General features: G+C 34.3%; 1 protein-coding gene across 2 annotated transcripts in view; it reads right to left on the bottom strand.

The window, feature by feature from the left end:
- Apoltp (Apolipoprotein lipid transfer particle) overlaps positions 1 to 22,697 on the bottom strand; it is a 327,278-nt gene that overhangs the window by 141,926 nt on the left and 162,655 nt on the right. For both annotated transcript variants that reach the window (XM_070106619.1, XM_070106620.1), the window contains one exon: positions 199 to 2,164. In XM_070106619.1, the coding sequence (XP_069962720.1) occupies positions 199 to 2,164 (1,966 nt within the window). The remainder of the gene's footprint in view (positions 1 to 198; positions 2,165 to 22,697) is intronic.

The following is a 22,697-nucleotide window of genomic DNA, read 5'->3' as shown; positions in this document are numbered from 1 at the left end:
TATATTGTCATTTCTCAAGAAATTGTCTATATTTAAAAAAAAAAACATTTTTAATAATAAATAGTAAAGACTGTTTTCTAAACAAATAGACTAAGTTAAGCTCATCTCAGAGACAGAAACAGACTTGACCAGATTTAAAAAGGAATAAGTATACCTTAGTTTTATGAATACTAATTTATATCAAAACACTCTACTCACCTCCATAGCTGCTGTAAGCAAAAAATATGTTTTGCCTGTGATCGTTATCAAATTACCCTTGAATATATTTTCCTCCAAATGCACTTTTCCAGTCAGGTTTAATATTTTTTTCGATGGTAGTTCCAAAATTATATTTAAATTATATTCAGGCGAATTTACTAAATCCGTGATTTCATTGTAATTAACTTCAATTCCCGCTTCGTTCGATAAATTTTCAGCGTTGTGAACATTGCAGTACAGTTTTTCATGGAATTGCCGAAAGTCTATGTCAATCTGATGCTCCGTTATTAATTTTACTTTTTTTATATTTTCAAAAGGAGTTTCTAAGCTCAGTACATTAATTATGCGTAAATAATCTGGGAAATATAGATTATTTTGTATATCCACATAGCCTTGTGGAAGTTCAATGTTCGCATTGATAAAATAATAGTCTAATATTTCTTCAATATCCAGAATGCCTTTAACGGTAGGCCAGAAGAGTAAATCGACCAGAAAATCCATGTTGTAAGAAAAAAATTCTTCGTACTCGAAATTTTCTATATTGCTGTACTCTTTCTGATCAATTTTCGGAGGTTTGAAATTTTCATCAAATCTTGTTTCGAGATCAATGATCTCGGTATCTAATTCTTTTAAAATAACCAATTTAGGTTTTCCATTTATTTGTATACCACACTCATAGCGTGAAAGTCTAGAATATAAATGTAGTGCAAACGAATCCGCTTTTAAAAACTTAACGACAAAACCGTTTTCTTCAAAGTCTTTAAGAGGAGTGTATACCTTACATGAATACTCAAAATCTGTTAAATCGTTCATATAGGAAACTCCGGTGAAACCAATTGTAACATTATTCCATATACCTCGCATATCCATAGCAGCTCTTTTAAGTTTCGCGTATAGGGCAGCATGTTTTACATTTTCAATAGGTGTTGCTACACTCAACTTGACATCAAAATCAGCAAGAGATTTAATATCAAGTAATACCTCAACCCCAAAAGCTGTGGAGGGCGTTCGAATTTCGGCAACGACATTGTGCTTTTTTTCCATTACACCAAATCGACCTTTTATATCGCGATATTCGTTTAATGGAGTTGTAATATTAAAAGTAATCATATTATCATTAAATTTATTAACATAACCATTCAAAGTTAAAGAGATTTCTCGTAAGTTATATGTTATTGAAGCTGCTCCGATTAAATTTTGTTTGTTATGAAGGCTCCATTTTGTAACTAAACCGCCTTTCCAAAACTCTTTATGTGGACTGAGTACGAAAATTGTCCCACTGATGTTTTGGTAGTGAAGACTTTTTCTTAACTCCCATTTTGAATTCCAACAATATCTTTTAGTTTCATTTGCGCTACTATAATGCAAACTTAAATCTGTATCTATTTTGCTTGCATCATACAAATGATGTATTATAAAATTTATCGATGGCACTTCTACAAGCGAGCTATTTAAGCCAAAAACAATGTCAATATTTTTTAGAATTTCTTGAATATTTACATCGTATTTGTAAATAAGTTCAAAGTGCTCATTTCCACCCCACATTATCGATGTATTGGCTAATAATAAACTTCCAAAATTGTATAAACTTGCATCGAAACTGTTTACATTCCAACCATGGAAAGGTGTGTAACCATCAACATGAAGCCAATAGCTTTTATTTTGTCCAGACCCAAGACCGAGACTATATTTAATGATAATTGCTTCATTGATATCCCACGAAGAATAAAAATCGCCATAATATTCCGGCCACCGGGTATGGGCATTAAAAAGGCATGCTATTGTGCGGTCGGGATATGTTACTAAAATTTGACCATTACGTTCACTCATGGAGGGCGTTTTGTATTCAGCTAAGAGTTGTAGTCGTTGCGAAGGATCGCGATTTATGTCCCAGTTTAGTTCAAACGAAACTTCCTTGTGTTCATCTAAATTCAGTACGCTAGATTTTATACGAATGTCACGCAATCTACAATAAAGAATATAATAAGTTATTTTTAAATATCAGATGGCCAAAACAAAAGATGGAAATAATTCTATAAAATACTTTTGATTTTAATTATAGAGACTACCAACAATTTTTAGAACTAGTGAAGAAAAGTCAATGGAAAATATTATAACCTGCAATTTTGCTTAGTACTTATTAAAAAAATTTTATATGAAATAATACAAATTAAATTAGTTCTGTGGTATTTGATAACGTATTACATGGACAAAGTCTTGGGCCTGACTGAGATATTGTGTCGAGAGCAAAAAATCTTTTTTCGTGTTTTAGAGTACTAACCTTAAATATAATAGTGTCCCAGTTTTATAACATTTCATAGAACCCTTCGTAAGTTATTGGTCTCAAAGTGACGCACCTCTGCTATTTTTGATTTTAGCCAGCAGTTTTGGCATTTACGTAGAGTTATTTTACTATTATATACACAAGTATTAATATATATATATAAAAAATTATAATGTGCATTATTGAATCGATTGAACGGCAGCCGCCCTCATTAAGCTATGAGTTAGTCACCGACCCAACCTTTTCACCAGATTTGAGGTCAGCGACTTTTTTCTCTTTCACTGATTACAAAAGTGGCCTGCTGGAAAGAGACTAAAAGGAGGAGGTTAAGATAGAAAGAAAAGTATATTTTCCGTTAACGGCGGCCTACTAAGCGCGAAGTTTTCAGTTTGGTTGAGACTATTTATACTTATCCTCCTCGGTTCATCAGCTTTTACACAATATACGCCAAAGTTGTCCTACAAGAAAGTGAAAGCAGTTACGCAGCAGTGTGTTACCTCCGATACTTGTATCGCGATGCGTTTAACTGTACAATGATCGCAAGCAAAGCCAGGGTAGCTTCACTGAAGCTAATATTCATATCTCATTTACCGAATCGCACTCTATCCACGTTGATAAATGCTTTTATTTGGAACGGTATTAGTGTGGCTACGATCCGATCACCGTCAGTTCGTGGCTTACCGAGTTAGCTGACTGACGTGAAGGAATAGCACTGGGTTCCAACTGAGTAAAACGTTGGCGATGAAGTTATCAAATGAAAAGGAAAAAAATGGTTTAAAGGACCATCATTTTGGTACCATTCACTTGACATGGCTTATGTCTGACGAATTGTAATGTATTGCAACTGAAGAACTACATCCACAGTTTACTGGCTGTCATCACCCAATTTCAGAACAGCTTCAGATAGTACCAGAACCATTAAGATTTTACAATGTATTGTGTTCAGATCTAGCTACTGAAGATCGGATCAGCTACTGAAAATTTTCGTAAAGCAGAAGCTAATATTCATATCTCATTTACCGAATCGCACTCTATCCACGTTGATAAATGCTTTTATTTGGAACGGTATTAGTGTGGCTACGATCCGATCACCGTCAGTTCGTGGCTTACCGAGTTAGCTGACTGACGTGAAGGAATAGCACTGGGTTCCAACTGAGTAAAACGTTGGCGATGAAGTTATCAAATGAAAAGGAAAAAAATGGTTTAAAGGACCATCATTTTGGTACCATTCACTTGACATGGCTTATGTCTGACGAATTGTAATGTATTGCAACTGAAGAACTACATCCACAGTTTACTGGCTGTCATCACCCAATTTCAGAACAGCTTCAGATAGTACCAGAACCATTAAGATTTTACAATGTATTGTGTTCAGATCTAGCTACTGAAGATCGGATCAGCTACTGAAAATTTTCGTAAAGCAGGAGGTTTTCTTTGAAAAAAGGTCCAACTCGACAACTTTTGAGGTGTACCTTATCATAAACCACTTCAATGTAAAGTATTATAGCAATTTGAAAAATTGGTCAAAGATATAAGGTAATTCTACTGGATTATATAACTACGCACATTGGCTAATAATTCACATTATAAAAACAGAACATCTCAACCTCGACAACCTTTGATGGCCTCTCTGTCCCCAACCCAGACTTAAGCATTTAGTCGAGCGATTCTCTACGTAGGCGTTGACTACTTTCGCTTACTTCTGAGCACGGTTAAAAGAAGTTCCGAGAAGAGAAACGGAGTGTTGTTTACCTGCTTAACAACCAGAGCGGTGTACCTCGAAATCGCATACTCGCTTTGGACAAACTCCTGCATTCTAGATGTAAGTAATTTTATGGCTCGCCGAGGTATTGCGTTAGAAGTATGGATTGATAGCGGCACAATCTTTAAGGGTGTTGAAGTCAGCATTTGAACTGTTAGATAAAAATCATATAATTTTATACCACCCGCACATGGGTGGAGTGTGGGAGCGATTAGTTTGGTCAGTAAAGTAGGTGCTTTAACAAATTTTGACAACTGGTCGTCCCAGTGACGAACAGTTTTAATGACATGGCCGGAGCAATCCTCAGAGCTAGAACAATAGGCAATGAGAAAACGGTAGCTGATCAGACAAAAAAGATTAAAACCTTCAGAGGGTAAAGTTTAAAGTAAATTTTTTATTAAATATAGTTTCTTACAGTCTCAAAATATATTTCAGTTTAATTGCAAAAAATTATCGCCTTTTTTTTAACAAGCAAAAGCCACAAGATCATTTATTCATTCTGCATTTGGAGACTTTCTGAAGTCTTGAAAGGTAATCCAAAAAAAGCACACTTTGATAAAACATTTAAATTCTACTTAGTAGACACTTAGAAATTACAAATAATTTAATAAATATGATGTTAATGCTAATTAATCAAATATGCAAGTATATGTAAAACTGGAAAGATTTCAATACCAAGCAACATTGATGGAGCTCGAGACTTACCAATCCAAAAAGCAAAGAATTACAGAAATATATAACAAATGATCGCTTGGCAGTAGACGCGCCTACAAAGACATTCTGAAACATATGCTAACTATTTCAAAAAATTTCGATTTGAGCTCGAACCTTTCGCCAATTATTGTTGCTGTAAACATGCTGACTGAGAGCACAAGAAGACAAAAATTAAATTCCTATAAAATAACTAAGCGCTAAGTTTGGGCGTATCCGTTACACTCTCGCATCCGTTACAATACACGCTCAAAGGCGCTGAAATACTTTCAGGTGTTGACAAAACTGTTTGATAAACAAGTAAGGAAGAAATAAGTGCGGGTGCAACAGAACATTTATACTCTTGCAACGTACAAAGATTACAGCCGGGAAATGCCTTCAGATGTTGACAAAACTTTATAAATATAAAAAAAGTTGAGAAAGAATTCAACATTCATTCTTCAGCAAAATGCTGAATGGATTACAAAAAAATTTGGTATTTTTAAAGTTATGTTATAGGTCAAAGACTCCCTTAGTTTTATTCGCATCAACTAAAATTATATTAAAATCATTTTCAAGTGTGATATATGTATGTATGTGATTTAAACTCAACCGACTAAATTTAATATATTGAGATGATGTGGAAAACGTCAACCAGAATATGGGAAATCATTTGTTTAGGGATATGAGATTTATATCAAAGTTCACACCAAATCCTTACATATTTAGCGCTAAACCAATAATATAATTTTTAAGAAAACATGCCTACTTAAACCTAAAACTACGAACCGGTCAAAATGACCGGTTGCATCATTTATATCTTCTATATTCCTATTTAATATTTTACGAAAAAGTCATAATTTTTTTATAAATTTATGTCCTTACGATTCTAAATTTCAGAGAGAGAGACACATATTTGAAAGAGCTATATGGTAAATCTACGTAGTTCTAGTTTTAATTTCATTAAAGTACCATACATTTTGACTTACCGGCATATTCGGCATAAGGTTTGTACAAGTTAACAATAGTTAACTAAGTCAGTGTCTTGAACTGACCGACAGCCGCAATTCAACACATTTCAGTAGCCACCGACCGTGTGACAAGCTTAGGCGTCACCAGAAATTTAGAAAAGCAGCGTCAATGGCAGTAGCGCCAATAGTAATAGTAGGATACGAGTATAAATAAGGGAAATGTAATTTTAATAAAACAGTTTTAGAACGGAACTCAAATTGTGTTTATTTAAAATAACATAATTCCGTGGTAGTCGACAACACCGTCGCTCTCGCATAAACGGAATATTATTTAAATAGTTCGTGGGTGGTCGACAACACCGTCGCTACCGAATAAAGTAACAGTAACCGATAATAAAAAAACAACTTACATATACTAAATTCTCACTTTTTCGGCGTTAGACTATTTTATAATTTATATTATACGTTTACTTTAGTTTTCTAACGATATCGTACATATTGGCCGATATATACTTAATAATCCAACTGGAAGTTTGATAATCTTATATTAGGTATGTGAGAGGGTAGTCTTGATCAGATTTTATCTACTTTTAAGTTTTCTGAGTTTATTCAGATACGTCACATACCATCAACAATATATAAGGAGTAAAGTCAATCGGATGTTTGAAAATCCTCAAATCAGTTATATGGGAGCTAGGGCAAGTTTTCATCCGATTTTATCCATTTTAGCCACACAGATGCACTATTATTAGAAAATTGATATTAGGATAATTCACATATTGGCCGATATATGCGGTATGAAGTCAGCCGGTAGTTCGAAAATATTTTGATTAGGTATATGGAGGTTAAGAGAAGCATTGACCTGATTCAACCTATTTTTGATATACAGGCGTTATATAATCAGAAAAGAATTATCTTCGAATTTCAATGATATATCTTTAAAAAGTCAACCATAGACACTGGGGTTTACATCTCCGGTATGTGGGAGGTTGAACAGTTATGACCCGATTTTGAAAATTTTTAGACGTGAGATGTCATATCCTGAAGGCATTCTTTTTGCCAAGTTTTGTTTCGATATATTGTATATCCGGTATTGTATACCAGAAAGTCAAAAAATCAGATAGAATCTAATTTCGTGTTTTATGGGAAGTAGGCGTGGTTTTAATCCAATCGCCGTTGTAATCGAATCTTCCATTTTCATACTGTAACATCGGAATGTTAGAAGAATGTTATAGAGCGAATTTCGTTGAAATTGGTCGAGTAGATCTCGAGATATGGGTTTACACCTTAAAGTGGGCGGTGCCATGTGCCTTGTCAAACTTTTTATTGGCTCCAAAAAACCCTTAATTTCACCATCATATGTGTAAAAAAATTTTTAAGTTTCGGACTTGTTTATGTTGTGCATGTTAATGAGTTATCGCACTTTTAGTAGTTTTAATCAAAACCGTTATATGGGGAGGGGGTGGGGTTATCACCCGATTTCACGGATTTTTACACTGTCCTTTGGGATGTTAGCAATATGTGTGTGTAGTTTGGAATTTGGTTATTATAGCTTAAGTGAATTAGGAGATATGCACACTAAACCTATAAGAGAGCGGGGTCACTTTTTAAAAAAATGTATACTAAACACCTACCTAATGTGATTCGTTGTACCAAATAACAGTCTTATATATTTTTATGGAGCTTAGTTATGGCAATTTATTGCTTTTCGATTAATGGCGTTTTGTGATCGAGGCACACTCATCTACAATACCAACCTTCTTACGGTACCAAGAAATATGTGTACCGAGTTTCATTTATATATCTCAATATTTACTCAAGTTACAGTTTGCACAGATGGACAGTTACTCTGATTTCAACTCGTCTCTTCATCCTGATCATTTATATATATGTATATAATCCTATATCTAACTCGATTAGTTTTGAGTACTACAAACAACCGTTAGAGGAACAAAACTATTATACTCTGTAACAACATGTTGCAAGAGTATAAATATTTTGAAAATGAATTTAATCTTATTATTTGAATTGGACTGTCATAAACTCGATACGTTTCATTGCCCAATTTGGTTTCGTTTCCTAGAAATTTATATTAAAATCTACCGTCATTTAGCAAATGAGATATATGTACGAATATGTGATATGAAGTCAACCAAAGAAGCTGTTATTAAAATAGTGGGTCTCATTATAAGACTGATTGGGAATCAATATATAGACCAAGGTTTACTCCGATTCCTCGAAACTCGAAAATAACTATATTGAGTTTATTGGAGCTAAAAGTTAACATTAACTGCATTAACTTTCGGCATTATTCAAATATATAATACATTAGAATATGTTTTCATACAAGTTTAAGAAGATAACACATTATTATCAAGAAAAGGCGTTGTCAGAATTTTATAAAGACCGATATATGTAGACAGTGTATAGTCAACTGGGAGTTCGAAAATCTTTATATTGGTTATATGAGGGCTAGGGAAAGTATTAACCCAATTCTCCCATTTTTAACACATTGGCAAATATCCTCTATACATTTCACAAATTTACCGATATTTTCTGTAAAAGGTCAGCCATAGGCATTCAGTTCCACAACATCGGTATATGGTGAATTGAAAAGTTATAGCCCGATTTTGACAATTTTTGGATGAGGTTTTACTTCGATAACTTCCTTGGTGCTTGATTTTTATTAGACAATGCAGAGACAGTAAAAAACGTACATATATACATAAAAAACGTTTTTATGTGTTTTTGCATTTACATGCAATACGCATGCATTCAACAATCGTAAATAAAAACAAGTAAGGAAGGGCTAAGTTCGGGTGGTAGTATTTGTATATGATATATTGAGTTGATGTGGAAAACGTCAACAAGAGCATCGGAATTCATTGTATTAGCGGTATCCCATGTTTAGACCAAGGTATATATTCTAATTCAGTGCTAAAACACATAATTTTCAAGAAGACGGAAATCAATCGGGGGTATATTGGGGGCATTGAACGACATATTTGTCATAAAACTTGTTAGAAAAACGAAAATTATTATATACTGTATATGGGAGTTGGGGGTAGTATTGACCCAATTTTTCTATTTTTACCAAAACCACACACTATTAACATGTCGATATCCCATGGTTAAATCATATGTAATAAAGTCAGCCGCATATTCGAAAATCCTGGTGTTAGCTAAATAGGTGCTAGGTCAAGTTTTCACCCAATTTTATCCATTTTGGACACAAAGATACAATGTTATGAGTAAAACACGCTCTCTCATTTCATTGAGAAAACTCACATATTGGCCGCTATATGCGGTATAAAGTCACCCGAAAGTTCGGAAATCTTTACATATAATATATTAGGTATAGGGAGGCTAAGGGAAGTATTGACCCGATTCAACCCATTTTTGATCCTCTCTGAATTTCAAATTAATAATAAATATCTCACACACTGACCGATATTTTCATTAAAAAGTTAACTATAGCTACTAGGGTCCACACGGTACCTAGGGGCTTAAACAGTTATAGTTCGATTTGCACAATTTTTGGACATTAGGTGGCACACTTCAAAGGCACTATTCGTACAAAGTTTTATCCCGTTATACTAATTGCTTCTTGATTTGTATAATTTGTAAGCCTATAAGAGAGCGGGGCCACTTTTTAAAAATAATTTATACTAAACACCTTCCTAATGTGATTCGTTGTATTAAATAACAGCCTTGTATCTTATTATGGAGCTTAGTTATGGCAATTTATTGGTTTTCGATTAATGGCGTTTTGTAGGGGTGGCAGTGGTCCGATTTTTACTAAAGTTACAGCTTGCGCAGACGGACGGACAGACAGTCACCCGGATATAAACTCGTCTCTTCATCCTGATCAACCCTATATCTAACTCGATTAGTTTGAGGTGATGCAAACAACTGTTAAGTGAAGAAAACTATTATACTTTGTAGTAGCATGTTGCAAGAGTATAACAAAAATAGAATTGTAAATTAAATGGGTACACACAAGAACATATTTATTCATAAATTTGTACACTTGAAAACTTATATCAGATAATCAAATAATATACAATATATGTTATTCATGCATTGAGTTGTACTCTTTAAAACAACCCTCATCGCATGACAATACAAACATACATACCATATACTTATATTGGGTGCGTTCGAGATGGCAATCACGTCAGCAGTGTTGCAAATTTTTCAAAGTATCACGTTCTGTGAATTTGTGGCAACACTTGCAACAGCATTACGTTTTACTGTCACTTTTTGCACGCATATAATCGGCAACACAAAATTTTTGTCTTCACATCAACAGAGTATCAGCAAATATGCAACACTGTTGCTGTACTGCAATTATTACGCAGCTCGAATGCACCCATTCTTTCATTTAATTCAGATAGAATTAAAATTGTATATAAAGACAAGAGAATCAAAATAAAAATCAGAATGAATATATTCTCACTCAATGAAAAGTATTTTCTTTCTCCCACCAGCGGTAATATTTTTAAGATACTTTCTTGAGTCTCGATCATAGTAGGACCATATTCATTTCAAGATATACTTCGATTCGATGACTATCCACATCGTACAAGGTGTAGCGATATCATTCACTGACGCAATGTACAATAAAGAATTGATTGCTATTCAGGATCATTGCATTATCATTTCGATATGAGTTTACCAAATCGAAGTGCATCTGATTTAATCAACACAGATTTAAATCGTGAACTGAAATATAAAACTATCGAATTGGCAGCGAGTGTTTCACGCAATACTCCACTACTAAAAGATGAATAAAAAAATTTATGATTGTAATATGCTGGCAGTTGCGGCAGTTTTTTTGGATTCACCAGGAGGAACTGGCAAAATATTCCTTATTTTGCTACTTTTTGAGAAACTATTAAATAATAGCATCGCATTGTTCGTTGCAGAGGGGGGCAGCACAGCCCAGTATTTAAGCTGCCATTTAACATTCAATATAATAAAGATGCAGTGTGCAACATAAAAAAACAAACATCTATGGCCACCGTGTTGAAACATGGTAAAATTATCATTCGGGATGAATGCACTCTGATAGGATATTGAAAAATATAAAAAGCAAGCAGCAGTTTCGTCAGACAGAATGAGATTCTTTTTATTGGGATGCAAGAGGTGGATCTCGCAAACATTCCTTATTTCGCTACTTGTTGATGAGAGACGATCAAAAATGGCCTAGCATTAGCCGTTGCATCATCTGGCATTGTAGCAAATTTATTAGATGAGCTGGGATTAAGCATTCAAAATAACCCAGACCAAACCCATATTTATTGTAATATATTATTTGTTTCTTCAATTTGTACATTACCTTCAGTCGGAGCAGGTATGGGTAAAGCGGATATTACGGCTTTATGGTGACTGAAGTATGAAACATATGTTCCTGATTCTAAATAGTGTAGACTTCGGGAGAATAAAGGATTAATCGTTGTCCCTGATTTAGTGGTTAGGAGACATGCTGATCGCTGCGAAGACAATTTCTTTTCCATTTGATATTTTACATTTACTCAAGCTAATATCGCCAATTTCAGTCAAACTACCTGTATGTGCAGTTGAATTTATTGCACTAAAATGATAATGTGGAGTGTCAATGTTTAATGTACCACATTTATTATAATAGGTATATCGCAAAACCTCTTGCTCGAATGTACGGTCGTTCATATGTGTCGCCAAATGTGAAGTTTGATATACTGACGACATCATCATTGTCTAACCAAGTTTCGGTTATCAGCACAATCATTCTTGGTTCGATGACGTATACTGTTGTCTTAACCTTCTCTACTCTAATGCTTCAGTTAGTGATCGACGCAAAACTGTAGACCGTATCAGCTGATACGACCTATCTTATGAGAGTGCAATGCCACCGCTTCTACCGTCCGTAACGTGGGATATTCGCAAAAATTGGTTTTTTCGGATAGAAACGCTGATTGCTCTCTTCCTACGCAGGGTTGCCAGTTTCGATATTTTGTAGTAATTAAAAAATACACGTTACTATATTTGATATATTCTTAAACTATCTCAAAATCACAGTCGAATACAATTATATATAAGTTAATATGTAGAATATTTTTATACTCTCGCAACATGTTGCTACAGAGTATAATAGTGTTGTTCACCTAACGGTTGTTTGTATCACCTAAAACTAAAAGAGACGAGTTGAAATCCGGGTGACACCGTCCGTCCGTCCGTCCGTCCGTGCAAGCTGTAACTTGAGTAAAAATTGAGATGTCTTTATGAAACTTGGTACACATGTTTCTTGGTACAGTAAGACGGTTGGTATTGCAGATGGGCGTAATCGGACCACTGCCACGCCCACAAAACGCAATTAATCAAAAACAAATAAATTGTCATAACTAAGCTCCGCAATAAGATACAAGACTGTTATTTGGTACACGAGATCACATTAGGGAAGGGCATCTGCAGTTAAAATTTTTTTAAAAGTGGGCGTGGTCCCGCCCCTAAACTACTAAAGCTATAATAACATAATTCACTGGAAGCAAATGTTTTTAGCACCTCTACCTACGGTGTAGAAATGGGTGAAACCGGGTGACAACCCCGCCCACTCCCAATGTAACGGTACTGTTAAAAACTACTAAAAGCGCGACCATGTAACTAATATCAAGATTTTCGAACATTCGTCTGACTTTACTCCATTTGATTGGTGATGGTATGTGAGGTACCTTAATGAAACAGTGGGAGCATTTTATTAGTCTGTGGCATGTTAGTAGTATGTAGTATTAGAAAAAATTAATAAAATCGGGTTAATACTACTCTCAAATTCCATATACTACTTATAATGCTTTTCGTTATTCTAACCAGTTTTATGCCGAATATGTCGGTCAGTGAGTATTAATATTTTTTTTATACTCTCGCAACCTGTTGCTACAGAGTATAATAGTTTTGTTCACCTAACGGTTGTTTGTATCACCTAAAACTAATCGAGTTAGATATAGGGTTATATATATATAAATGATCAGGATGGAGAGACGAGTTGAAATCCGAGTGACTGTCTGTCCGTCCGTGCAAGTTCTAACTTGAGTAAAAATTGAGATATCTTTATGAAACTTGGTAGACATGTTTCTTGGTACCGTGAGGCGGTTGGTATTGCAGATGGGCGTAATCGGACCACTGCCACGCCCACAAAACGCCATTAATCAAAAACAAATAACTTGCCATAACTAAGCTCCGCAATAAGATACAAGACTGTTATTTGGTACACAGGATCACATTAGGAAGGGGCATCTGCAGTTAAAACTTTTTTTTAAAAAGTGGGCGTGGTCCCGCCTCTAATAGGTTTAATGTGCATATCTCCTAAACCGCTAACGCTTTAATAACAAAATTCACTAAAAGCAAATGTTTTTAGCACTTCTAATGACGGTGTGAAAATAGTTGAAATCGGGTGGCAACTCCGCCCACTCCCCATATAACGGTACTGTTAAAAACTACTAAAAGCGCGATAAATCAAGCACTAAACACGCCAGAGACATTAAATTTTATCTCTGAGATGGTATAAATTGGCTTTATAGGAACCGCGTTCAAAATTAGTCAGTGGGCGTGGCACAGCCCACTTTTAGGTGGAAACCCATATCTTGAGATCTGCTCAACCGATTTCAACCAAATTCGGTGCATAACGTTCTTTTAATGTTTCTATGTCATAGTGCGAAAATGGGCGAAATCGGACTACAACCACGCTTACTTCCCATGTAACACAATTTTCAATTCCATCTGATTCTTTCACTTTCCACTATGCAAATCAGGTAACAATGATTATATCGGGGTAAAACTTTGCGTGAATAATGCAATTAAAGTATACCACCTTGCGGCCAAAAATTGTCTAAATCGAACCAAAACTGTTCAACGAGTATACCATTTGACTTTGCGAGAGTATAAAATGTTCAGTTACATCCGAACTTAGCCCTTCCTTACTTGTTTATATATAAAATTGCTTCAAAATATGTTCTCGAGTATAGCTGAGCAATGTCAAAATTAATATATTTCTCTATCCCCAATATATATATGATTTCCGTCTTTCCACCTGACTTTACACCGTTCCGGTTGATCAACGTGATATTTTAACGAAATTAAGTGGAAAAGATTTCTTAAAAATTATGTGGTTTGCCGCTGAATTAGAATGAAATTAGTATATACTAAGTCTAAACCTCACACCTTCATATAACGAATTCCGATTCTCTGGTTTACGTTTGCCACCTAAGCTTATAATATAAAATTTAGCCACTTTGGTGGACTTAATATCACATTCATACTTATATATATCTCACTTCAAGCAATAACACTGAGACTAAGTATGGCCTTTAATATAAGTCAAGAATGTACCAAATTTGATTGTAATTTAATCACGATATCATTTAATAATGGATGTTTAATTCAATATTTTTTAATATACGGTTTGGAGGAATTTTCTGGTCTTTGATTTTCCCAGCTCACATGTACTACTTATGGTATAATTTTTTTCGTCAATTTGATAATTTAATGAAATTAAATGGACAGTTTTTCTTAAAAATAATGTATATCGCTACATAGGAATGATGAATGAAATTGGTCTAGCCTTATAACCCTAATATACTGATTTCCGCTCCTCTGGTACAGCAGCAACCTCATATACCCCACATATTAAATCTAACCCCTTTGGTTCAGTTTATGTCACATATACCATGTTTGAGTTAAATAGCTTCTTTTTATAAAAGTTAACATTTCGGAGAAAAAAATAGTATTGACACAAAATAAATCTATGATCAATAACATAAGTTAATAAGATACCAAATAATAATCGAGTAATGAACGTTGAATTCTTTCGCAACATTTTTATACTTTCGCAACATGTTGCAACAGAGTATAGTTTTGTTCACCAAAGAGTTGTTTGCATCACCTAAAGTGATAGATATAGATTTCTATATACATATATTTCTTCTAATATTTGGTGATAATCAGTGGTTAGGTATATTTTCTCAGCCATCATGTTGAACTTATTATAAAATATACCAGAGAACCCACTCAATAGACAAATTGAAAACCAAAGGCAGTCCCAACGAATCCGATTAACAAGAGAAAATAATGTTATAGAAAATGATTATAGTGGCAATTTAACATATTTCAAAAACATTTATTTCCAAAATATAAATAAGGGCCCTACTGAAATATGTATTTGCTGCGGCGGCTTATGGTTTTCACACCAAGTTCGCAAATTAAATTTCGAAACTATTGCGCAAGGTCACCCGAATGCTGCATCCGCCTTCTTTTTAATGCAAAAATTCCTTCAGAAGATGGAAATTACAATTTTTGTGCTACTTACAAAAATGCGATTGTTAAAAAGAACGTTCCAAAAATATGTTTAGCTAACGGTCTAGACTTTCCTGAAATAATTGAAGAACGTCTCATAATGTCTAGATTGCCTTTTATGACAATCCGTCGATTAGGATATCAAGGTCAGAGTTTGCTCAAAGGTGCTGTTGTTAATATACCAATTTCTGTTAACAATATTGTGACATCTCTACCAAGGTCCTTTGATGAGGCTCATGTTATACAAATTCACTTAAGAAGGCGTTTGGAATACAATCATGATTACATGATCGATACCATACGCCCCGCAAATATTATGGAAGCTTTGCAGTTCTTAGTGAATACCCCTCTGTATCGTGAGCACAATATACATATTAATGAAAACTGGATTTCAGAATTTAATAACCAAGAAGAAGTTCTGTTTGTTGCATCTGCAGAGGATTCCCGATTGGTTCAATCTTTTCATGCGGCACAAACTTCTCATGATAATCCCTCAGGTAATAATATTCCCACGGGTCTTTTACCTTCAGAGCTAAATCCAGGCGGTCAAGAAACTCTTTTGGACAATATTCCTGTAGAAAACTTAGACTATAACCGTTTAGTTATAGCGCCAGGTGAAGGACAAAGACCAATTGACATAACTCAAGATAATAATTCAGAAGAGTTGTCATTTGGAACAATATACGTTGGGTAGAAGCGTACAGCGTGTACCATTCCAAAGTTGTTCTATGATTACAAAAAATTAGAACTGCTACAAATTAAGAACAGTACATCCATTTGCCTTAGAAAGTTTTCAGGTCGCAACCGAGTTACGGCCCAAAATCTTTTGAACGAAAACTTTGTTCAAAACTTAATTTAACACGATGATGGTTACAAGGTTTTGAAAGGCGTTAGATACTCACCAGCGCACTGGGAAGCTGAGAAGAAAAAGGCAATCACTATGATTCGCCAATTTGGGCTTCCAACTTTCTTTATCTTTTTATCGGCTGAAGAATCTCAGTGGGTTGAGCTTTTGGTCATCCTCTCTAAAACTGTTGATTCTAAAGATATTTCGGAAGAGGAAGCCAACAGTTTAACAACCCAAGATAGATATCGCTTAACTCGGTCAGACGCGGTTACCTGTGCTAGATATTTTGACTACCGCTGTCGACAAATTCTTAAGCTTTTCAAAGATTACGCCGGCATTTTTGGAGAGCATTTTGTTACAAATTTCTACTGGAGAGTGGAGTTTCAACAGAGAGGTTCCCCGCATGTACATAGGCTGTATTGGCTTAATAATGCTCCCAGGATCAACCTTCAAAATCCTCAGACATTCTCTGATGTCACTAGTTTTATTAACAATTATATTTCTACCGATGATTCGATCATCCACTTAGAAAATTATTTGGGTTATCAAAAGCATAACCACAGTCCGTCTTGTACTCGGTAAATAAGATGACAACAGTTTTGTCGTTTTGGTATACCATATCCACCAATGACTTCAACGCAAATACTGTTACCTCTTACAGAAACAAGTCAAAACTCAGAAAGACACAAGGAAAACTTTTTCAAAATTCAAAACGTTTTAAATTCAAATATGACTACAGAAGACATTTCTAATTTAAACGATTTTGAACACTTCCTGTCTGATAGTAGAATAAATATGTCTTTTGATGACTATTTGTTAGCCCTTAGGTCAAGTTTAACAAAACCCAAATTTTTTCTAAAAAGAAAATTACAGGATCGTTTTATAAACCCTTATAATCCTTTGATTTTGGAACTCCATAGAGCAAATGTGGATATCCAATATATACTGGATGCATATGCTTGCTGTTCATATATAATTAATTATATTAACAAGTCTAACAGGGGAATTTCTAGGCTCTTAAACGAAGCTATATCAGAGGTAAATGCTTGAAACTATACTATTAAGCAAAAACTTAAACATATAGGTCACAAATTTATATCAGGCACAGAAATATCTGCACAAGAAGCAGTATATTGCTGCATTGGGCTCCATCTTTCGGAAGCAAGTAATGCAGAAATATTTAAAAATACCTCTCGACCTGATTAACGTGTTCGAATGGTAAAACCTAGAGCGGAACTTCAGAACCTTCCTTCAGGTTCGACTGAAATATTCGTAGCCGGTATTTTAGACCGTTATGTTCAAAGATCCGATCAGTTAGAAACTCTTTGTTTAGCGGATTTTGCATCTAGGTATAAATATTTTAAATCTAGTAGAAGAGCACAAGATAGTGATCATGAAGAAGAAGAGAGGGAAGACGATAATTTACCAGAAAGCGGGGTTGTCATGCCTCTTAAAGACGGTAGCGGTTTTGTGAAAAAACGTACCAAACCTTGTATTATTCGGTATAGAAGGTTTAACCTACTTGAAATCAACAGAGATAATGAGACAACGGGAGGATCAGGCCTTTGTAATTGCATTAAATCATATGGCATCTGGTACTATGACAAATGAGGACATATCACTCATTCATCACTTTTCAAAACTTCTGAAACGCAGGGATATGAATTGACACTAAAAACCTCCGCCAAATATATGATTACAGTGAACATAAACACGTGTGATGGCTTGGTTAATGGGGCAGCTGGACAACTTATGTAAATTGATTTCCTTTCCACCAATTCTGTGGATTAAATTTTTGGAACCTTCTGTTGGTTTGATAGCATGATCAAAACAGCCTCATCCTCTAGAAAGTTCTAAGACACCAATTGAAAAAGTTCTAAAATCTTTTATATATAAAAGAAATGAACAAATTTCAATTGAAAGAAATCAGTTTCCAGTTGTTCCGGCTGAGGGAATAACTATTCATAAAAGTCAGGGTGCCTTATATAATAAAGTTGTTGTTCATACTCGACCCAGAATGCCTAGAGCATCAATATATGTCGCTTGTAGTCGAGCTACTTCTGCAGAAGGTCTATTCATCATAGGAAATTTTATTTCTCCTAACAAATTTTCTGAGTCGGATCCCGTATTTAGGGAACTGAGGGAATTGAACACAAATAAAGCTTTGACAACAAGTTTCAATTTTATGATTTCCCGAACATCAGGACATCAAATTTTATTCCATAATGTTCAGAGTCTTCACGCTCACATTAATGATATTAAAAGCGACTGTTTGATGCTATCTTCAGATGTTTTATGTTTTGTAGAAACTTGGAGTTATCCTTGCGAAAGTTTTGATATACCAGGATTTACTCCAATTAACGAGCTTAGGATAGATAGCACGGAAACAACCAACAGAAATAAACGTGCCATTATAATATATGCAAAGCATAGTATTGCTTGCTCTATAGAATCAAAGGTTGTAAAGAAAATTTATTCAGGCCGCAAAGTCTTAGAAGCGGTTTTGTTGTAATGTTTCAATATTAATATTCTGGTTCTATATAGAAATTCAGCTTTCTCTGTCAGACAATTAATTGTAGAACCTCAGGAAGTCCTTACTTCTGAGTTAGGCAATCAAAATGTGCTAATTGTTGGAGATTTTAACATTTGTTGAATGTCAACAGGGACTGCAATAAGAAATCTGCTCCAAGAAAAAAACTTTAGTTCCCTGCTTGGTGCAGAATATTCAACTACACCTGCCGGTACACAAATTGATTGGGCATTTTCAAACATGGATCCTTCAAGTGTAAATGCAATTACTTTTGAGACAGTACACATCTATCATGACAGTATTTGTGTCTCTATTTCGAACTAAAGTTTTCAGACTTAGTGCAATAGTTCTTAATTTGTTTTTTCCAAATATAATGGAATTGGAATGGTATAGGAATTTTGACAGTAGTTTTTAAGACAATTTTAAGAAAAATATGTAAGTAATCTAATTAAGAAAATTTAAATTATATATATAATTTGTTATTATATATGACATTATTGTATAAATATATGATAGAAATTAAATAGTATTAGGAAAAAAGAAATATAGTTTGGATATATGTATAAGAATCTCTACAAAAATTTATGTTTAATATTGTAAATATTATATACAAATTAATATAATAATATTATATCATTTTTAAAGTTGTTAATATATATTATTTTTAAGCTAAACATGTATAATAATATCGATATAATAAATAAAAAATGTTATTGATTGTCCAAAAACGATATCTTTTCATACTTCTCAATACAGTTGTAATGCATTCTATATAAATTCAATTATAAGCGTATATAAAAAGCACAAGAACGATTTCTCATAATTTGAGTAAATTTAGTTTACAAATTGTTAATTATTTTCACTGTGAGTGAAAATTAAATAACTAAGGCAACAGTTCCTACTTGTAATTATTAAAATATATAAAAAAGTCTCAAACGAATATACCATTTAACTTTGCGAGAGTATAAAATGTTCGGTTACATCCGAACTTATACCTTTCTTACTTGTTAATAGTTGGATTTTAGTTTTGATCTTCTACATTAAGAAACATTATAACTGAAAATCTAAATATGTGCAAAACGATCTATGTCTATAAATTGAGCAATGGCAATACTGCTCAAATGAAAACAAAAGAGACCAACTGATTTCTACAGCGTCACTACGGGCAAAACTTTTGAAAAATATCGTTAGATACGGGTGCTAAGTACGGAAGGGCGGCAAGTCAGTCACTAATTCCACTATAATGCTTTGAACACAAAGACGGCTGCACGCCAACGAAATTTTATTGTCGGCAAATGTCGTCTTGAAGCCACCTTCTTGAACATTTTGAAGGTGACAGCGACGTATTAAACAGCTGATGTATACAATACCGTTGTAGTCGTACTAAACCTTTCACTTTGTTGAAATTTAAATATTTTGTTCAAAGTGAAATTTTTTGTACTAAAAATAAGTAAATAGGTCCATTTATTTGTTTTCAATTATCAATTGTTGTTACCAATGATATATCAGAGCTAATTTATACTTTTGTTGGTAAGACAACATTAGACTTGTTAGAGCATTGAATAATATACATTTCACATATTAGTGGCAACACTAGTGTTGTCCATTGTCATCGGCAAAAATGTAGCGACAGCGACAACTGCAAGCCTGCTTCCGTGAAGTCGTGCTGTTGTCTAAATAACTATGCCCATAAAAACGTGTGTGTGTTAATATTTGACAGATGTTCAGCGTTTCAGGCCCGAACGACTCGGAAGTGATTTATGTATATATTATATGTGCCAATGTGCACCTAGAAAGCCTTCGAAATGAATCGACCAAGTACACGTATCAAAATGTATGAGCATATGTCGGAGAGTGAGCGAAAACAACTACACATTATTGCTACAATGCGCTTATGGCACACACACTTAGCTGCTCATAGCAATACAAAGACGAGACAGAAATTTAAAAAAGCGTCGTAACGCGACCTTCACTTCACTTCAAAAACAAACGTCAACACACACGTCACCGTGCTGAAACATGGCACTAGAATGGATACAGTAAGATATAAAAAACAACGACAAACTATTTGGCGGCTCTCTGTTACTCCTTTCATTGATTTCAGACAACCACTTCCCATTATTACAGGTTCAATGTACGTTAATGAAATCAACGGTTGTTTAAAATCCTCGCGACTGTGGCATAATTTTGAAGAAGTACAACTGACAGTGACAGTAACTTCAGCCTTCACACAGAGGTTTCATCTTGACTGTAAATAAAATTGCATTTAACGTTTTCTGAATGGAATAGTCCATTACTGGTGGCCACTACATGAAGGCATAGCAATAATATCTATAAACAAAGAAAAACGCTTAACGTCTTCTGAAATATGTTGTATAAGCTAAAATTGTAATTGACACTTTCACGAAAAATTTAATGTCCAAAAGTCTAAACAAATTTTTTGGTAAGAATGGAGGATTTTTCCAGTGACAACCTTATCGAAATATGTGTTATTTAAAAATAAGAAAAACAAAAAAAACGTTGACTTTTGTTGCACCGAAGCTATAATACCAGTCCCAAATACAAGGTTCTTAACAAGAACTTGATTCCGATCGTTCAGTTTGTATGGCAACAATTTCTTCGGATATTACATTGTTGCTTTAAATAATAATCCACGCCGCATTTTGTGAAGATACTGCGTCAAATAAAAAAGGTTTCCATGCAAGCACTTTATTCCGATCGGTCAGTTTGTATGGCAACTATATGCTATAGGGATCTGATCTGAAAAATTTCTTCGTTGTTGCCTTAGGAAATTACTCATGGAAAATTTCATGAATATTTCTCGTCAAATGAAATTTGTTCGTTCAGTTATTATGGCAGCTATATACTATAGTGACCCGATCTTTCTTTGGTGATTCCATTTCTGCCTAAAATAATGATCCATGCCGAATTTCGTGAAGATATTTTCTCAAATAAAAAAATATCGCATACAAGCATTTGATTGTTGACTGTTGGCAGCTAGCTGTTATAGTGGTCCGTTATCGGCCCTTCAGACAAAGGCTCTTCGACGTGACCTTCTGGGTGTTACAAACTTCGTGGCAAACTTAATATATCCTGTTCAGGGTATAATAATAAAGAACAGTAACATATATACACTAAAAGTGAAAGTGAAAGCCATCTAAGAAAAAGGAGCATAGAAGGGAAGAAAGCTATCTAAAAAAAACAATATCTCACAACCACACCACTAAGAGATCAACACAGAATCAACATACCGACGACTACATACCTGCATTAAATTTTTTAAATTAATATAATATTATGTGTAAATTATAACTTTTTTTTTAACATTTAAGTACATTTGTCAACATGTCATTTAATGATCGAGAAATACCCGGAAACTTGACGGCCGATATTGTAGCTAGACTTACTTTACAGCATCTGACGTCTGTCCTTTCTGATATAACAAATTTATATTTAAGGTTAACATCCTTTACAGTCAAGACAAAGGTATGATTATGGAACACAAACCATAGATTAAAACATAAAATGTGACGAAAGCTTAGAAGTTATTAGATCGTTACTTGAATTCTCAGGCCAATTTAAAACATATGTTAGCTGGAGGAAGGCTGCATATAATATCATGAGTTTGTATATGATAGGAAGCCGAAAATACTTTTCGGCTTTGACCATTCTAAGAAACAAAATAATATTACATGCCAATGACTTAAAAACAAACCATTCGACTGTTTTACAATTTGACGCCATAATAAGTTGACTTGACTTTGCATACGCAGACCAGCGGCCTATACATATTATAGAACAGAAAAAGAGTATCTTTAGACAAGGGTCACTCAATGTATTAGATTATTATAACTTAGTTAATAAAAAATTACCACTACTTATTAACAAAACGATTATGACACATGGTAATCAAGCGGAGATTATTAAACATCTAAATATTAAGAATCGGGAAACGCCCTCCGTGTCTTTATAATGGGTTTACCAAACGCACTTGCCAAAGCCCAAGAGCTTGAGTCAAACAATTAAAGCGAAATTTGCTCACATTTTAAAGAGCAAACCCGTTAACCATACTCAAATAAAAATCAAAA

This window comes from Bactrocera oleae, chromosome 3 (genome assembly GCF_042242935.1).
Source record: "Bactrocera oleae isolate idBacOlea1 chromosome 3, idBacOlea1, whole genome shotgun sequence".
NCBI lineage: Eukaryota > Metazoa > Arthropoda > Insecta > Diptera > Tephritidae > Bactrocera > Bactrocera oleae.
This window is presented reverse-complemented; position numbering and strand designations above follow the sequence as displayed.